This window comes from Anomaloglossus baeobatrachus, chromosome 2, assembly GCF_048569485.1.
Source record: "Anomaloglossus baeobatrachus isolate aAnoBae1 chromosome 2, aAnoBae1.hap1, whole genome shotgun sequence".
Classification (NCBI taxonomy): domain Eukaryota; kingdom Metazoa; phylum Chordata; class Amphibia; order Anura; family Aromobatidae; genus Anomaloglossus; species Anomaloglossus baeobatrachus.
The window spans coordinates 276,231,247-276,249,154 of record NC_134354.1 but is presented as its reverse complement, the minus strand read 5'-3'; the positions used below and the strand labels follow the sequence as shown (position 1 = coordinate 276,249,154).

Genomic DNA, 17,908 nt, shown 5'->3' with positions numbered 1-17,908 from the left:
GCAGTACGACAGATCCGGCACAGCATTAAGACTTGCCGTATAAACGGAAGCCATGACACACATTTTAACAAGGCCTTAAGTATCATAAAGTAAATAGGGATTGATATATAATCTGTGAATGTCTTTTCTGAGATGCTACTACTGCACAGATCGCCTGACTCCAATGGTCTCCAACTCAACTACTAGAAGAAAACCGAGTTGGGATCTATACTCTGATCTTTGATTTCTCTTTCCCCAATTCTACACGAGGCTAAGATTTTCTCATCCGCATACCGTCCGTTTATTGGATGAGCAGCAAACAGACCCATGTTGTTTAATTTAACTATTTACACATCTGTTTTTACTATTTTATATTCCATGTGTCCATTCCATCTCAAGAGAACCTATAAGCCCACAGAATACGTCATATAATACATATATTATTTCTTGCCTGTTTTGGTTAGAATAACTCTAGCCCTTTAAAAGAAGGCTGAAATCAGGCTCTCTGTTGTCTCCCTACTTTACCAGTTGTGTGAGACTTCCTGCGTCAGAGCTTGGGTATACCAGTGGTGGACAATGTAAGTGTGGAGAAACAGACAGGAGATCTGTGCTGTTATGTAAGATGGATCAGAAGGAGGAGGCTAGGAATAGTAAATGAGGTACAGCCTGTGACAGCCCTCTCATCAGTGTGTTGTGACTGTAGGAGTCTGTGCACTATGTAGTAACACTCAGATAAAGGCCCTGTCACACACATAGGTAAATCTGCGGCAGATCTGTGGTTGCAGTGAAATTGTGGACAATCAGTGCCAGGTTTGCGGCTGTGTACAAATGGAACAATATATCCATGATTTCACTGCAACCACAGATCTGCCAAAGATGTATCTCTGCGTGTAAAGTGGCCTTAACTCTTTACATGCAGCTCATTCCGTCTTTTGCTGATTTCGCTTGTGCAAGTATCTAAGTCATCCCCTTGTGGATGAACTCTTTAGAAACAGCTGTAATCTTCTCCTCTGTATAAACAGCTTAATACATAAGTGTTTTTGACATGGCTGAAAAATAGTAATTTTCTGTATGAAGTAAAGTTCAGGCTCGTAAGGAGGTGAATCTTTTGGTGGTGAATTTATGGTAAGTCTATTCTGCCATTCTATTTTATTGACCAGCGTCTTGACAAAACAGTGAACCAAGCCAAATCTAGCAGAATTGTCAGGCTGCCAGCAGGGGGAGCTGGAGTCCTGCAGGGAAAGACACTACACGGAGCTGAATGAGCAAGGAGGTGAACTCCCAGTGTGTGCTGATGCAGTGTCTGCTAGCATCAGCCGGACAGCTGAAGCTGTGGGGCATGCGGGGTATGGTCAGACGGGTCCGGGTCATACAAAGTACGGGCAGCAGGAAGACCGGAGGAAATAGCAGTGGAGGAGTCAAGATCAGGCCGAGGTTGGTACCAGAGGAAACAACCAAATGGGTAGCTAGGAGAGGGGGAAACAACCGGGGCTATTGTGGGAAGGAAAGAGGTGGGACAGATGAATGGCAGAACGACTAGGGGACAGAACACAGACAGAGGCTTAGGGCACAGAGAGGGAACGGATCAGGATCACACTTACAGGAACCAGCACTCACAGGCAAAGCAGCGCTAAGCTTATAGCCGGCGCTGGTTCACTGGAAATGTCAGCTTTTAAGGCATCCAGGCTCCGGTAGTGAGGCCCGGGAGAAGGCTCCGCCCCCTAGCCATGTGGACAGGGAGGCGAACCATGACAAGAAGGCTCTATTTTGTCATTCAAAGCCTGTATAGAATCTGATAGCTTGTATGTCCTACAGAAGAGCATCTAACCAGATTTTCCATCACTTTAAAGGGGTTGTCCACTACATTGACACTGATGGGCTATGCTTAGGATAGGTCATCAATGTCTGACTGGCTGGGGTCTGACATTGTGCACCACCATCGATCAGCTGCTCTACCTCCCAGTGGTGGTAGCAGGCAGCCAGAAATGCTCAGTTCCGGATTTCCCCATCTTCTGATAGCGGCCGCGGCCGGGTTCTTCACATTCACCTCCTATTGATTAGAAAGGGAGGCAGATAGGCAGTACCCGGTCACTATCACAAGACGTAGCAGCGCCGGAAATTAACATTTCCAGCCACCTGCTGCGACCGAGATCAGCTGATCGGCAGGGGTGCGGCGTGTCGGACCCCGGACAATCAGACATTGATGACTTATCCTAAGGATAGGCCATCAATGTCAAAGCAGTGGACAACCTCTTTAAAGTGAGTCCTTCTAATACGCAGAGAAATTACTTGATTTGCTTATGACATATTTTATATTTAAGAAAAGTCTAGTTATTTGATCTATTGTCACATTTAATGTTTTTATTATTGTCAATAACCTCTTTTTATACCTAGTGCATGTCTGATTCTCATCTGTTTTTATGGATTCATGACTATAAGGATCCAATATAAATGGATTTGAAACGCAAGACATCCACTTTCAATCCATTTTAGCGGATCGATGCTAAGTGACAATGAAAAAAAACAGAAGCGATGACAGAAACTTTCGAGAGTTATTTAAAGAACTCCGCTAACTCCCAATACTATACCCTAACGCATTCCCTGCTGTCATGTATGGCACTTACATTGGCGGACAGCTGCGTGGTCAATGCCGCCACTTTCTCTTGTGAGTTCTCTAGTTCTCTTCGTAGTTTCCGAATTTGCTTCATTCCACACAAAAAAAAAAGAAAGAAATAAAAATAAGTTCAACTGTTAATTAAATGTGATTCCTTGCAGAAAGCTAGCACAGGCAAAAGAAAAAAGCAGATAGGAATTGGATATGTACCTCTGATTGCATCCTTTCCTCAGCCTGACAGAAAAGTGTGCATGCCAAGGAAAAAACAGAGAGGAGGTTACAGGATTAGCAGAACCATGCTCGTTTGCATTCAAAGCACAAGCAGAGACTCTTTCATGCACTGGTAATGTACTTATAGGTGTCTACAGTGGGCAGCGGAGTATGCAACCAAACCATCACAAGTCAGTTCTTACAGAGGAGTATGTTGAAGACGCACTTGATGCCAGAGACAGGACAGAGCCGTGAACTGAAAAATAAATAGGGAATATATTAGCATCGAAGACATATCTACATCCCAAAGAATAAAAGCTTTACAGAGAGGCAAAACGAGACAAGAAATGACAAATTATTTCAACTTTTACCTTAATTACAAATTCAATATGGTGGATGATTAACTATACGATATGGACTTTATGGTAATTATGGTTGTCACTGACATTTCAGTGATCACTGTACTATCAGATAACTTAATCAATATAAATAGGCAATCTAATAGGCAATCAAATGCGCTCTTATGAGAAAACGTCAAGGTCTGTATATGGACCGCAACATCTGGACTGACAGCAGGTCTTCCAAGCCAAGCTAACAGCTTTATATATGTCTATTAAGGTGTAAGTTTGAGTCAGAAGACCCAGGGTCCGTATTAAGCCGCTAAGAGCATCTCTCTGGGTGTCCTCTGCCTGTCTAACTCACTGTCTGCTGCCTGTTATCAATAGTAATGTATCTCTAGAAGCAGAGCAGCTGAGATGGATTACATGAAATGGTGCGACTCTTTGTTTCTCTGCTCCTGTTCGCTGTTTAAAGGGACTCTGTCACCAGGGGTTTGCATTGTAAGCTGAGGACAGCATGCTGCAAGAGTTGAAAAAAAATCTGTGTTTCTCTTATCTTTGTTTACTCTTACTAAAGGGTTTATTGCTCGGTGATTAATATTGATGCACATGCAGAGTAGACTGGCATGCCCCCTGCTGTGATTGACACCTCACAGTCAATGACAGTCTATTGGGAGCCTGCTGTGGGTGGGGAGAGCTCCCAGCTCTGCTACACTCAATTCTGAGATAAAGTCAGAACAGCTGCACCTTGTAATCTAAGATAAATATGGTTAGATTCAGAATCTCTTTGCCTACAACATCCTGTTCTAAGATGACTAGCAAACACCGGGTGACAGATTCCCTTTAAATATTGGACAATGGCAAAAGCAATACTGATGAAGAAGAACAGCCCACTAATAAAAACGGATGGTAAGTCACAGAGCATGAGAATGAGGACAGTGCCTGGATATATTAGACTAGTATATACACTAGAAGCAGCATTAAATAGTTGTAGGTGAGGACACTGAGTGACATGTTGATACACACCTTACAAGATGGAGACTAAAATAGCTCATTTTTGGCATTTATCTGGTAAACTAGAAGGTGGCCCGATTCTATGCATCGGGTATTCTAGAATTTACGTATTGTGTAGTTAATGTATGATTTTTGTTATATATATATATATATATATATATATAGATGTTGTTGTGTGTAGTTACCAAGTGTTTGTGTAGGGCGCTGTACATGTTCTGGGTGTTGTCTGGGTGTGGCGGGGGGGTGAGAGCAGTGTTGTTTGTGTGTTGCGTTGTGTGTTGCGTTGTTTGTGGAGCGCTGTGTGTGTGTGTTGCGCGGTTTGTGTGGGTGTGGGGTGTGTGTGTGTGTTTTGGTGGGAGGTATGTTTTGTGCAATGTGTGTGTTGTGCGGTATGTGCGTATATTTGTGTGTGCCGCGCTGTTTGTGAGTTGGGTGTTGTGTGTGTGCGGCGTTGTCTGTGTGTGTGGGTGTCTGTGTAGGGCGGTGTTTGTGGTTCCCAGTGTGTGTGTGGTGTGTTGTGCAGTGCGTGTGTGGGTGTGTGTGTGTGTTTTGGGGGGAGGTGTGCACCCCCCATCGTGCTCCATCCCCCATGCTGCGCACCCCCCATCGTGCTCCATCCCCCATGCTGCGCACCCCCCATCGTGCTCCATCCCCCATGCTGCGCACCCCCCATCGTGCTCCATCCCCCATGCTGCGCAATCCCCATCGTGCTCCATCCCATCCCCCATGCTGCGCACCCCCCATCGTGCTCCATCCCCCATGCTGCGCAATCCCCATCGTGCTCCATCCCCCATGCTGCGCATTCCCCATCGTGCTCCATCCACCATGCTGCGCACTCCCAAACGTGCTCCATTCCCCATGCTGCGCACTCCCCATCGTGCTCCATCCCCCATGCTGCACACTCCCAAACGTGCTCCATCCCCCATGCTGCGCACTCCCCATCGTGCTCCATTCCCCATGCTGCGCACTCCCCATCGTGCTCCATCCCCCATGCAGCGCACCCCCCCATCGTGCTCCATCCCCCATGCAGCGCACCCCCCATCGTGCTCCATCCCCCATGCTGCGCACTCCCCATCGTGCTCCATCCCCCAAGCTGCGCACTCCCCATCGTGCTCCATCCCCCATGCTGTGCATTCCCCATCGTGCTCTATCCCCCATGCTGCGCACTCCCAAACGTGCTCCATCACCCATGCTGCGCACTCCCCATCGTGCTCCATCCCCCATGCTGCGCACCCCCCATTGTGCTCCATCCCCCATGCTGCACACTCCCCATCGTGCTCCATCCCCTATGCTGCGCACCCCCCCATCGTGCTCCATCCCCCATGCTGCGCACTCCCCATCGTGCTCCATCCCCCATGCTGTGCACTCCCCATCGTGCTCCATCCCCCATGCTGCGCACCCCCCATCGTGCTCCACAGTCACACATCAGACAGTATACACGCACACATCTGATCGCATACACTCACACACACACCCCACTTCTTCCTGTGCCCACCGGTGGGCGGTCCCAGCAGCTGTGCTGCACGCCGTGCTCCTCTGCCGACACTCACAGATCCGATCGCATACACTCACACACACACACTCACACATCAGAACACACTCACACACATCCGATCGCATACACTCACACACACACACTGACGATATCGCACATACGCGCTCACACAATCACAACATCCGGCGATACCACATGCTTCCGGCCATGTGATCCTCCGGCAGGTCCTGGAAGGTCACTGCACGCACAGGATCGCCGCCGAGAAGCAAGCGATATCACGGGATGTTGTGAGTGTGTGGATGCGATCTGATGTGTGTGTGAGGTGTGTGTGAGAGTGAGTGTGATCTGATGTGTGTGTGTGTGTCTGTTCTTATGTGTGTGTGTGTTCCGCCGCTGCAGGACGTGGATGCGATCTGATGTGTGTGTGAGGTGTGTGTGAGAGTGAGTGTGATCTGATGTGTGTGTGTGTGTGTGTCTGTTCTTATGTGTGTTCGTGTGTGTGTGTTCCGCCGCTGCAGGACCTTGATGCGCTCACCTCGGGGCGAGAGGCCATTCCGTGGGGGGGTGGAGCCTGGGCGAGCGGCCAATCCGTGCGGGGGGCGGAGCCGAGGCAAGGTGAGCGTCCAATCCGTGCGGGGGGAGGAGCCGAGGCGAGCGGCCAATCCGTGAGGCCGAGCGGCCAATCCGTGCGGGGGGCGGGGCCATGGCGAGCCCAGCGGCCAATCCGCTGTTTGTCACCGTAAGGACATGGCCAATCCGTGCGGGGGGGCGGAGCCGAGGCGAGCGGCCAATCCGTGCGGGGGGAGGAGCCGAGGCGAGGCGAGCGGCCAATCCGTGCGTGGGGGCGGGGCCATGGCGAGCCCAGCGGCCAATCCGCTGTTTGTCACCGTAAGGACACAATTTTGGAGCAAGACAGACAGCCAGACAAACAGCCAGACAGACAGCCAGACAGACAGAATAAGGCAATTATATATATAGATGGGCCCTATGGAACTGTTAAAGTATATGTCTGGAAAAGCTACGGATGTATACCTTTACCTAAGTCACTGCAGATTATGCACACTGTCAAGACTATCCTACATTGCCAGATCGAGCAGGTCATGTGACCACCAGAATGAACGTAGAACACTGAGATAAGCGGGTGAGAATCCTTTTTGTCTGATGTATATGAGCATTGAAGCAACAAAATCAGTATGGTTTTTCACAGGACAAAGATGAACGGCAGTATATAGTGAGTGCCCGGAAAACCCTTTAAAAGTAATGATATTCGGCTTATTTGAGCTGCTTATAAATAAAGCATACATTTATAATGCATGATAAATGCATCACATCCTAGACTGATCTCATACCCCTATCATAAGGATGAGCTTCCCTATCAATGCTGTGGGTCCTATTACTCCGCTTAAGCTAAGTGCAGGTTGCGTTTATGCACTTAGCTGAAAGTATACTGGCAGGCACGTGCTGACTAGACTCTCCTACGCGTCTCTCAATAGAAAATGTGACAGCCTGCTCAATCCGGCAGATGCAATGCACACTGCCACTATGTGACTGCAGAAATATAGCTGATGCCTGGAAACCAGGGTGCTTTACGCAGGAGTCGCCAATCAGTGACTGCAGGGATCTAGATCAAGCCCGGAAAACTCCTTTAATAGAGCTCATCTTAAACATGCAATGTGATTTTATTGTGACTTTTTATATACAGCAATCCTTTCAGCAATGCTCCTATAGATTAGTACATTTCAGTAGGTATCAGTCAGCCTCCAGGGCTCAAATATAGCTTTGACCCCAACCATTGTAATACAGAAATGCTGCAGTGTCACTACTGCTATAAGCCCTGCCGGGGGCATTGTCTGATAGGAGCCTGTGGTCACACTGGCAGAGTACACTGCGCACAGACCTACGGAAAGTCAACTCCTTCTTGTAGGACGTAAAAAAATGGAAAAGCAAACTTTACACGTCTTTAACATGCCGACCTATTACACTTTCACATTATTTAACCCACATGGTGAACGCTATAAAAAAATCAATAAAAAATCGTGCCAGAATATCTACTTTACTTCCCAGAAAACAGAGTAAAAAGCAATTAACTGTACCACGAATTGAAACAATAGCACTGAAAAACATCGAATGTTTGGTATCACGTTACCAACCTGCAGAATAAACACGTCATAAACATGCTGAAATGTAAACACTGAAAATGTAGAATATAAAACATGCAAGAACTGCGGCTTTGTGCACATGTTCACCTAGAAGCTGATATCATTTAGTAGATCAGTAACATTTAGGGGTGCTTTACACGCTGCAGCATCGCTAGCGATTGCTAGCGATGTCGAGCGCGATAGCACCCGCCCCCGTCGCTCGTGCGACATTTGGTGCTCGCTGCTGTAGTGAACATTATCGCTACGGCAGCGTCACACGCACATACCTGGTCAGCGACGTCGCTGTGACCGCAGAACAATCCCTCCCTCAAGGAGGAGGTGCGTTCGGCGTCATAGCGACGTCACTGCGGCGTCACTGAGCGGCCGGCCAATAGAAGCGGAGGGGCGGAGATGAGCGGGATGTAACATCCCGCCCACCACCTTCCTTTCTCATTGCCAGTGGACGCAGGTAAGGAGATGTTCCTTGCTCCCGCGGTGTCACACATAGCGATGTGTGGTGCTGCAGGAACGACAAACAACATCGTACCGGCAGCAGCGATATTAAGGAAATGAGCAACGTGTCAACGATCACCGTTTTGGAACGATTTTGCGATCGTTGATCGTCGCTCATTAGTGTCACACGCTGCGATGTTGCTACCGGCGCCGGATGTGCGTCACTAACGACGTGACCCCGACGATATATCGGTAGCGATGTCGCAGCGTGTTAAGTACCCCTTACTCTACAAATTGTGCCATTGAAAACTACAAATCACCCTGCACTAGACAAGTCTTTTGTGTACAGAATTTTAAAACAAAAATCATCATGATGAAAGGATTGGAAAAAAACACACAAAAAACTCCAGTCCTAAAGTGGACCTGTCACTTGCTAAAAATATTGTAAAAATCCCAGAGCTCCCCTAATCCTGCCATACGTTTCCATTGTGTGATTCGTCGCTCCACTGGATAGATATTCACATTGGTTTCTTTTGGAGCGCAGAATGTGAAATTCCTGCTTGCAGACCAACTGAGCACTTCCAACCCATCTCTCATAGACTCTGCCAATCACAGCTCAGCGCTGATCTAACAGTCTAAGGCCGGGGTCACACTGGTGTATAGTCTTTCATGCGAAAGAATGGGATGCGATATGTTAATGACACTCGGCTCAAACTCTGCTGCAAGCGTGAGCCAAATGTCATTATACTGTGATCCAATTGTCTCACGTGAGAGAATCAGAGAACAGAGATTAATTTCTCCATCTTCTCCATTGCCTTTCTGTGCATATATCGGACTGCACTCGGATGTCATCTGAGTGCAGTCTGATGTTTCACACTCACCCAGTAACTTGTATAGATGAGTGTGATCCGATTTGCAGAAGCAATTACAGCATGAGAAAAAAATCGCACATCTGCACTGCCCCATTGTAGAACACTACAAGTATCAAAAAGACTGATCCGCACATCCAACAAATGTGAACAAGGTGCTAGCTGAAAAAACATTACAACTACAAAATATATACAGCTGCACACTAAAATGCTAACAATGAAAAAGGGAAACTCTAGTATTGCTTTACAGCTATAGGAATATTTGAAAAAAGAGATACTTAGCTTATGTATTGGCCAATGCATGTGAGCTCGGTCACCACGGCAAGGTGCAACTCTGTGAACCGGGAACCTAACCTAATGCCACTATCTGGAAAAAGCTCCATGTCTGGGTAGAAATGCCACTATCTGAGTTAAAATCTCCATTTTAGTGTGCAGCTGTATATATTTTGTACATCGTATAACACTGACCAGCGTGCTACCTGGTAAAACATCAGCTAGCACTCGGCCATGTTATACATCTTTGTGAGCAAGCCCTAAAAGTCTCAAACGCTGCTGAGCTGTGATTGGCACCATCTGAGAGGAAGGAGTTGCTATCGCACACACATAGAGAAGACTGAAGAAACCCCAAGTTGGTCTGTGAGCAGAAATTTCACATACTGCACTACAATCTGGAGATTTGTAGAAGGTATTTGATTATATTTTTGGAGCAATGAACCCTTTTAAACCCAAAAAATGACTGGTCCTTAAGAAGATAAAGGGGTTTTCTTCTTTGTACAAACCCTAAACCCAATAACGTTCTTTGACAGGATGGTCAGAAAGTGTCCTACTTAAGGGACTTATAGCAATCAGCTGTAATTGGTACATTGCCCACTCAAAGCAATAGGATGTCTACATATTGCAAAACAAGGCACTCTGTTTAGCCATTCTACACTAACCAAGTGCTTTTAAAGCTCCTGTCCCATTCTGCCATCTTCTGACAGCAACTCCTGACTGGCTCTCAATGTAAGTCTATGAGAGACTCATTCTGCCTCTCACAGACTTACAATGAGAAAGGGATTCAAACATTGGAGCTATGCACAACTGGCAGAACAGTACCCCAGAGTAGCTGAGAACACGACGAAGAAGACGATGGCTAGAAAGTATTTTACTACGGGCAGGGAACATGCATTGGTGATAGCACTCCAGCGGTGAAATAAAAAAAAATGGATCTGGCTAAAAATTCTATTTTGGTTTAAATATCTGTTATCTGTGTAATTAAAATGTTAAAAAAATATATATTTTTGTCACATCTTGACTAATGTCGTATACCTAAATAAAAAAATTGTTCTTATGTTCTCCTGTATTGTTAAAAGGTAGATTAAAAATGAGAAAACTGTAAAAGAAACACAATCAAGTTCATTTTTCCAATTAAAGGGTCAAAAGACCAAAAAAAACTAGGTATTCATGTGTTTGTACATGTAAATGACATGATTTGGTATTTGCTATGCAAGGGAAATCCATTATTTTTATACAGGGAATGGACTGGATTAGTGCCAAAGGATCAAAATGTAGGCTTTAACACTGTAGGTACCTATGAGTAAAGAATAAAGATCTATATATACATGTAAAATATATGTTTGATGTCTGAGTCTGGTGTACATAGTGAACGCACTGCGAGAATTGACAGAAATGACAGCTTTATTACTACCCTATACATCAATTTTGTGTGCACAGAGAGTTTCCTTCAGGAACGGAAAGTTTCCAAATAAAGTGATTATATATACAGAGGGTATAAATATATAAAAGTATCAGAGCGGCCAAAATAAAATAGCAGAGGCATTCTTCAGCTTAAAGGTAACCCCTAACTGGCCACCATACCAAATTACACAGTGATAGTGTAGACTTGCCCCGAATGCTAAATTCTACCAAACTTACCATCATCAGAGGGGTCTCTAAATGAGCCAGATCTAGTCATTGTCCCTTTAGGTCGATCAGCAAGAGATAGTGAACTCCCTAAAGTTGAAGAACTGAAAAGTTCAAAAGAAGAGTCTTGAGCTGGAATACTGCTTGACCGAGCAATACGAGGAGCAGAAGAGGGACTCACTGTTGGGGAAGAAAAGGAAAGGAAAATTACATGTATTCTGCCCCGAGGGTCTCATACAGGGCCTATCAATACAATTACATCTGTCATGTCATGATGACAAGTGAGACGCTGTGAATGGAGAGGTTCTGACGGATGACACACCTATCGATCATGGAAACAAAGGGACAGATCCATTAACGATAGTTACATTTAAAGGCTCTGTTCACACTGGCATTGATTCATTACCCGCTGACCTAAATACCATGGAATCCCGTCAACCAAAAATAGATACCTGATGGAAATTGACAGATTATTAAAAACCACTAAGGTTAAAAAGCATCACATAACTATTCATGGGCAGTGCTGGGTGGACCCGGACTGTACAAGTCTGGATCTGCGCGGTTTCAAAGGTGCCTGGTGTGCCGGACCTAGGCCCGGGATTCTGGGTGTTTGATCCGTATCCGGCACTCGAGAAATTAGAAAAAATAAAGAAAAAATAAAGAAAATAAGAATGAAGTAAGCGCTTCATACTTACCGAGGCTCCGGCCCAGCTGCACGCTGCTCCCAAGTGGCTATCACACTGCTCCTGCGGCCTGCCTGGGCCGCTCACGCATATGCATTGCTTTCCCTGCTTTCCCCGCCCATCGACTGTGCTAGCATCTTTGATTGGTTGCAGTCAGACGTGCCCCCAGCCTGTGTAACAACGTCTGCCTGAATCATGATTCATGAAGCAGGAGGTTCAGGATGAGCAGAGGAGGAAACATTGCGCTCATCCTGAGCCTCCTGCTGCATGCAGCACGTGGCACAGGCTGTGCAGAGGAGGACACATCATCACGGGCGCAGCTCGACCAGAGCCTCCTACTGCATGCAGCAGGTGGCTCAGGATGAGCAAAGGAGGAGATATCATCGCAAGCCCAGAGATCTGCTTATCCCTCTCACATCAAGTGAATGGGATATAAAGTGATATAATCTGAATCACATTGTCATATCAACTGAATGGGAAAAAAGCATAATAGTGAGTGGGATATAAAGTACAGTACTCTACAGCGGTAACTAAGTAATGTATAGGGCTGCTGTGTTTCGCCCCTACATGGCTTAGTCTTAGCCTCTGTAGAAGCAGTTTTCAGCTGATTGATGGGGGTCCCAGGTATTAAGGCCCTGTCACACACAGAAATAAATCTACGGCAGATCTGTGGTTGCAGTGAAATTCTGGACAATCAGTGCCAGGTTTGTGGCTGTGTACAAATGGAACAATATGTCCATGATTTCACTGCAACCACAGATCTGCCAAAGATTTATCTCTGTGTGTGACGGGGCCTTTAGACCCACATCAATCTCATATTGAAGACTTATCCTACAAATAGGTCATCAACAGATCGGTTCTGGATAACTTCTTTAAAGTTCTCTCCTGTGTCAAATCCAATGGAGCAGTGAAGACCCAGAAGTGGCGCTCACAGTGGTACCTTTGGTACATTAGTGGCTAGTATATTTGTATTTTTACATTATAGACGGGCCTAAAGATCTATTTTTCTAGCAACACAACACCTGTAAGGTTTAGACAAAGAATAAGAATTCTATAGAAAATTGTAAAAAGAAAAAACACAAGCGCACATGTTCTGCATCAAGTTTATAAAATTTGACATTTTGCCAAATATATTACAGTAAATTTACAAATGCGTTTTAATTGTGGAACAAAGCAAAACATGAAACTGATAATGCCCTTCCAATGTCCCGGTGCTTCCCTTCTAATGCTACCTGGGTCCAGAGTGATGGCTTCCTTTAATCGCTGGCCACCGAAGTCCTTGGCTCGTTTCAAGTGAACAAGGAGCCAAAGAGGCTGACGGAGGATCGGGGCAGCACTAGATCAGAGGCAGCAGAGGATCAGTGAGATGAGAACGACTTCTGTGTCTGATTTTTTACAGCCTTCAAGACTTTTTTTCATTTTTTTGGAACTCAGGGAAACCTTAAGCCACCATTGCCAACATGATTTCCATAGGAAATGTCAACACTGTGTATGAGGAAAATGATCACATCTATTTTTATTTTAAAATTAACACAAAAATAAAAACAACTCACCCAAACATGCTAAGGGAGGCTTTCCTACATTAGTAAGTGGTAAAGGTGGAGGTAGAGGAGATAAATCATCACTATCTTGCATGCCCCCGATGGTATGTGAATGACGCCTCTCCTTGGGTTCATCCTGAGAATGTGACTGGTACCTAAAGAGGTTAAAGTAGCAATAAAATACACTTTTCATGTATTTGGTGAAAGTTCAGTAGCGTCAAGTAGTTTCCTGAACAATCATTAAAAGGAATCTGTCACCAGGTTTTTGCTTTCTCACCTGAGAGCAGCATCTTGTAGGGAAAGAGACCCTTAATACAACAATGTATCACTTAGATTACTGGAAGCAGCCGTTGTGACACCATCAGGCCATGTTCACATGTTTAGCATTTGGTGAGATTTTTATCTCAGTATTTGTAACCTGAAACCAGGAGTGGGTAAAAAATGCAGAAGTGGTCATGTGTGTCTACTACACTTTTCCTCCGATTGTCCCACTCATGATTTTGGCTACAAATACTGAGGTAAAAAAGTCATCAAACACTCAATGTGTGCACGTGGCCTCAGAGCTTTTAGATGCAGCATGTAGCAGTACTCAGAAAGAGAACCCCGACCACACCAAAGCTCTCTATGTACATTGTCTACTGACAGTAAGCTGCTTATCAGAAAAGGCGGCATGTTCGGAACGGTGCTTACGTGCACTGTAGTTCAGGGAGTGATTATTTCCTGGTGATAAAACCATCTTTGTGTGAAAACAACAGCACATGGCCTCTATCTCATGCTGTGCTCAGATTACATAGCAAAAACCTGCTGACATATTCCATTTCATACAGTAGTGCCAGAGGACAGAATTTAGCTAGCAGAATGGCAGACAATTAAAATATCACTGCATGACTAAGAATAGTTTTGCACCATGCTGGTGCAGACTCCATCACAAGATATAAAGCAAACATTCCCTTAGAGCTGGTAGGGAATGCTATAATTCTCCCTCGTGCCCAAACTGAGAGTCAGGCGAAAATAGGAGATGATTTTGCCCTTTCCCTGCCCTTCAGGAAGGCAACTTCAACTTAGTGGCTAAAAATATATAAAATATGTTCAGGCTACTAATGGCCATATCTCACCCTAGATTTCAAGAGTCTCCAAGAATTGTCTCTGTAGCCACCACTCAGGCTGAGGTATTAGTGGTTACAGTGAGAGGTATAGGTGTGAGGCACTCGCATTGCCATGAGTGGATATTGCAGCCGACTACAGCAGCGAGTCTGGCCTCATTATATGGCCTCCTTCCTATGTCCATGTTTCCGGTACTTGTGGCATCCGTTTTCTCACTACAAGGATGGTACAAAACTACTGGGCACAATACTACAGGGCACAAGGATGAGCACAATACTACTGGGCACAATACTACAAGGATGGGCACAAAACTACTGGTCACAAGAATGAGCACAATATCACAAGAATGAGCACAATATCACAAGGATGAGCACAATAATGCAGGGAACAAGGATGGGCACAATACTACTGGCCACAATATCACAAGGATGAGCAAAATACTACAGGGCCCAAGGATAGACACAATACTACAGGACACAAAGATGGGCACAATACTACTGGGCACAAGGATGGGCACAATACTACAGGGCACAAGGATAGGCACAATACAACTGGGCACAATACCCCAAGGATGAGCACAATACTACAGGGTAAAAGGATTGGCACAATACTACAGGGCACAAGGATGGGCACAATACCACAAGGATGAGAACAATACTATTGGGCACAATACCACAAGGATGAGCACCATACTACAGGGCACACAGATGGGGGAGATTACTGCAGCATGGGGACATTACTGCAAGATGTTGGCTGAGATTACTATAAGATGCTGCTAATTATAAAACATTTTTACAAGGTGATAAAATGTAAAAAAAAAAATCAAAATACAGCTTGACTTTTTTTGCCATTAAAAATGCTTTTTTATATTTAAACCTAACTAAACAAAAAAGTGCAGGTTTGTTATAATAAACAAGCAAAAAAATGTCAAAAAAGTGATCCAAAGGTGTATAGGAAAAAAACATGAAATCATTAAAAATGTCACTTTATCCTGCAAAGAATGCGGCCCCTCTCAATTTTTTTTTTCTATATGCGGCCCTTACACCCAGCTGAGTTTGAGACCCCTGATATAGAGCCTGGACAGTATAGGGGGATATAGTGCCTGAGGCAATGTAAAGAGAGGGGGACCAGTATAGAAAGGAGAGGGCAGTGTGGAGGGCATGTACCATAAGAGGGACAGTGTGTCATATTTTGTGCAGGGAACACAGTGAGGGGCAATATTTTATTCAGGGACATAGCATAGGCAGATATTTTTATTCAGGAGTGTTATAATCATTTTGGTATTTTTAAGGGCATTGTGTTGGGATATGCTGCAGAAGACCCTAGAAGATGGAAGTCTGTAGAGGTGAGCTATGGCTAAGAAATGTGATCATGGTGTCTGAACAAAAGAGAATAACTCAAGACAATCATCTATAAGGTACCTGGATGTAAATGATTACTTGAGATACTGACTGTGGATCCTGTATGGTCTGCAATCTAATGATGACTGATAACAATAACTCCCGTTATCTCTTTACCACTGTTAAAGATATTCTTGGAGTTATGTCAGTTCTTGTTATGTATTTCTGTACTGCTGATGGTTCTGGTGGTGTGTTTCTGTACTGATGGGGGTTCTAGTGATGCATTTCGCTACTGCTGGTGGTTCTGGAAATTTCTGTTATTAGTTTTGATCCTGTATACATGTAACAGTCCATAACTTGTAAGATTACGTGATTATGTTAATAAAGTAGGGTGCCATCTCACCAGTTAAGTGTTACTATGTTTTCATTTATTTTGGAAGCATTAAAGCGGTGTCCAAGTTTGTGATGACGTCTGTAGTTACTCTGTGTGACTGCAGAATTCTGAATTCTCCCAGTGCTTGCACTGTGCGCTGTCAGGATTCTCTGGTGTCGGCAGTGAGAGTGTGAGGTCACAAAACTACACCTATGCATTTACATACATGCGGTCACGTGCAAATTAAACATGCATTGCCTAAATCAATACAAATGACTTGAGTGAGGCTGGAGACATCTAGTCGAAATGTGGCCAGAACTACGCAAATCACATACTTGCGCTAACCTGACATCCATTCTTGCCGCCGGCAGCGCACATACTGACAGAATTCATAATTCTGCAGTCACCTAGAGTGACTGCAGACCTTTATCACAAAGCTGGACAAGCCCTTTCATTTTAAAATGAAATGGGTTTTCCCAAAAACAAAGTTGATTTTTAGGTTCATTTTAATCAGTAGATCTTAGAATGATAAGTTTCACAATTGGATGTGTTTAAAAAAAATGTTCCTGTACTGAAACAATCCTATACATGTGCCCCTGCTATGTAGGTCTGATCATGGTCTGATCATACCACAGCTCCTTGGAAGGGGAGGATACAAAAGAGCCTAAAGACATTACAGCACGAGATTATAGCTGATTCTTTTTGTGAGGTAAAACATTTCACTGTCTATTTTTAAAAAATGTTTTACCTCAAGAAAGACATTATTTGCGATTCCGTGCTGTAATGTTTATAGTTTTTTTACTTCCTCTCTGGCCCAGGAGCTGAATTCTTGCCCCAGCTGTGGGAAACCTTAGCTCCACCTCTGTATAGATATACATTTTCCGACTCTCTCATTTCTTCCTTTCTGATTTTGACAGGTTTAAAAGGCGCTGCGGACCTCCCAACACCAAGCTAAAGGAAACAGCGGCTGCTCTAATTTTATTGCCAGATCAACACCAGAATTCTGGAAACATTCTTAATTGTAAAGTTTTACATGTGTGGGTAGTATTGCCATAAAACTTCACCAGCTTGGGGAGAAAAGGCTTAACCCTTAGCTTAGCACTTCTCTCCTATTGGACGCCTCCACCCAATTCCTTTTCCTGATGAGTTTTTCAAGAAATAGCTATATTGCTGGGGAGCGGTGTCCATCCAAGTTGTAGGATTGGTTCATCACCCCATAATGAGATCATCTATAGGAGCTTTCTTCTGCATGAAGAGCATGGGAAATCACCTACCCCTGCTAACCCCTTCCTCATGTGGTGATTTTAGGCTTTTGTACTTTCGCCTGAACTTATTCCAAACTTGTAAGTTTTCTTTTTTATTTTATGTAAAATAAAATTGGAAATAAGTGAAAAATAATTATCTTGTGTCACCTTTTTCAGCTGAGATGTCTGAGATGGCGAGCTGACATTTTTATTGATACCATTTTTTGTGGTGTTCCGGTGACCTGTAAAACTGGCGCTTCGATCTTTTTTTCTCTTCATGGTCTTTGCCAATCAGATTTTTTTGATATTATAAAATGTATATTATAATTTTCAGTCGGAACAATGCCACAATATTTAACTTTTTTTATTCATAACTGTTTTGTTTGTTTTTTTTACTTGATTTCTTTGTTTCTTTAGAATACTTGATCCTATGATAGTCTGATCTTAACAATAACGGTGTCCTATGAAAGCCAACCACAGGCTGGTCTTCACTGTAGCACTGTCATGGTATGCCTGGGGCATTCTGTATGCTGCTGGATGCCAAGGCAACCCATTGGCACTCTGTGATCACATCGCAGAGGGCGATGGGTATATATAATGGCATGCCCACA

The 17,908-nt window shown here is 44.5% G+C and overlaps 1 protein-coding gene across 2 annotated transcripts in view; it reads right to left on the bottom strand.

Annotated features, from left to right (window-relative positions):
* NAV1 (neuron navigator 1) overlaps positions 1 to 17,908 on the bottom strand; it is a 190,455-nt gene that overhangs the window by 85,289 nt on the left and 87,258 nt on the right. Inside the window, exons 10-14 of one of the 2 annotated variants that reach the window (XM_075335814.1) lie at positions 13,249 to 13,391; positions 11,025 to 11,192; positions 3,007 to 3,059; positions 2,804 to 2,827; positions 2,604 to 2,681 (exon numbers count right to left, since the gene is read on the bottom strand). In XM_075335814.1, coding sequence (XP_075191929.1) covers positions 2,604 to 2,681; positions 2,804 to 2,827; positions 3,007 to 3,059; positions 11,025 to 11,192; positions 13,249 to 13,391 — 466 coding nt within the window. The remainder of the gene's footprint in view (positions 1 to 2,603; positions 2,682 to 2,803; positions 2,828 to 3,006; positions 3,060 to 11,024; positions 11,193 to 13,248; positions 13,392 to 17,908) is intronic. The other variant, XM_075335815.1, reaches the window with a different exon arrangement.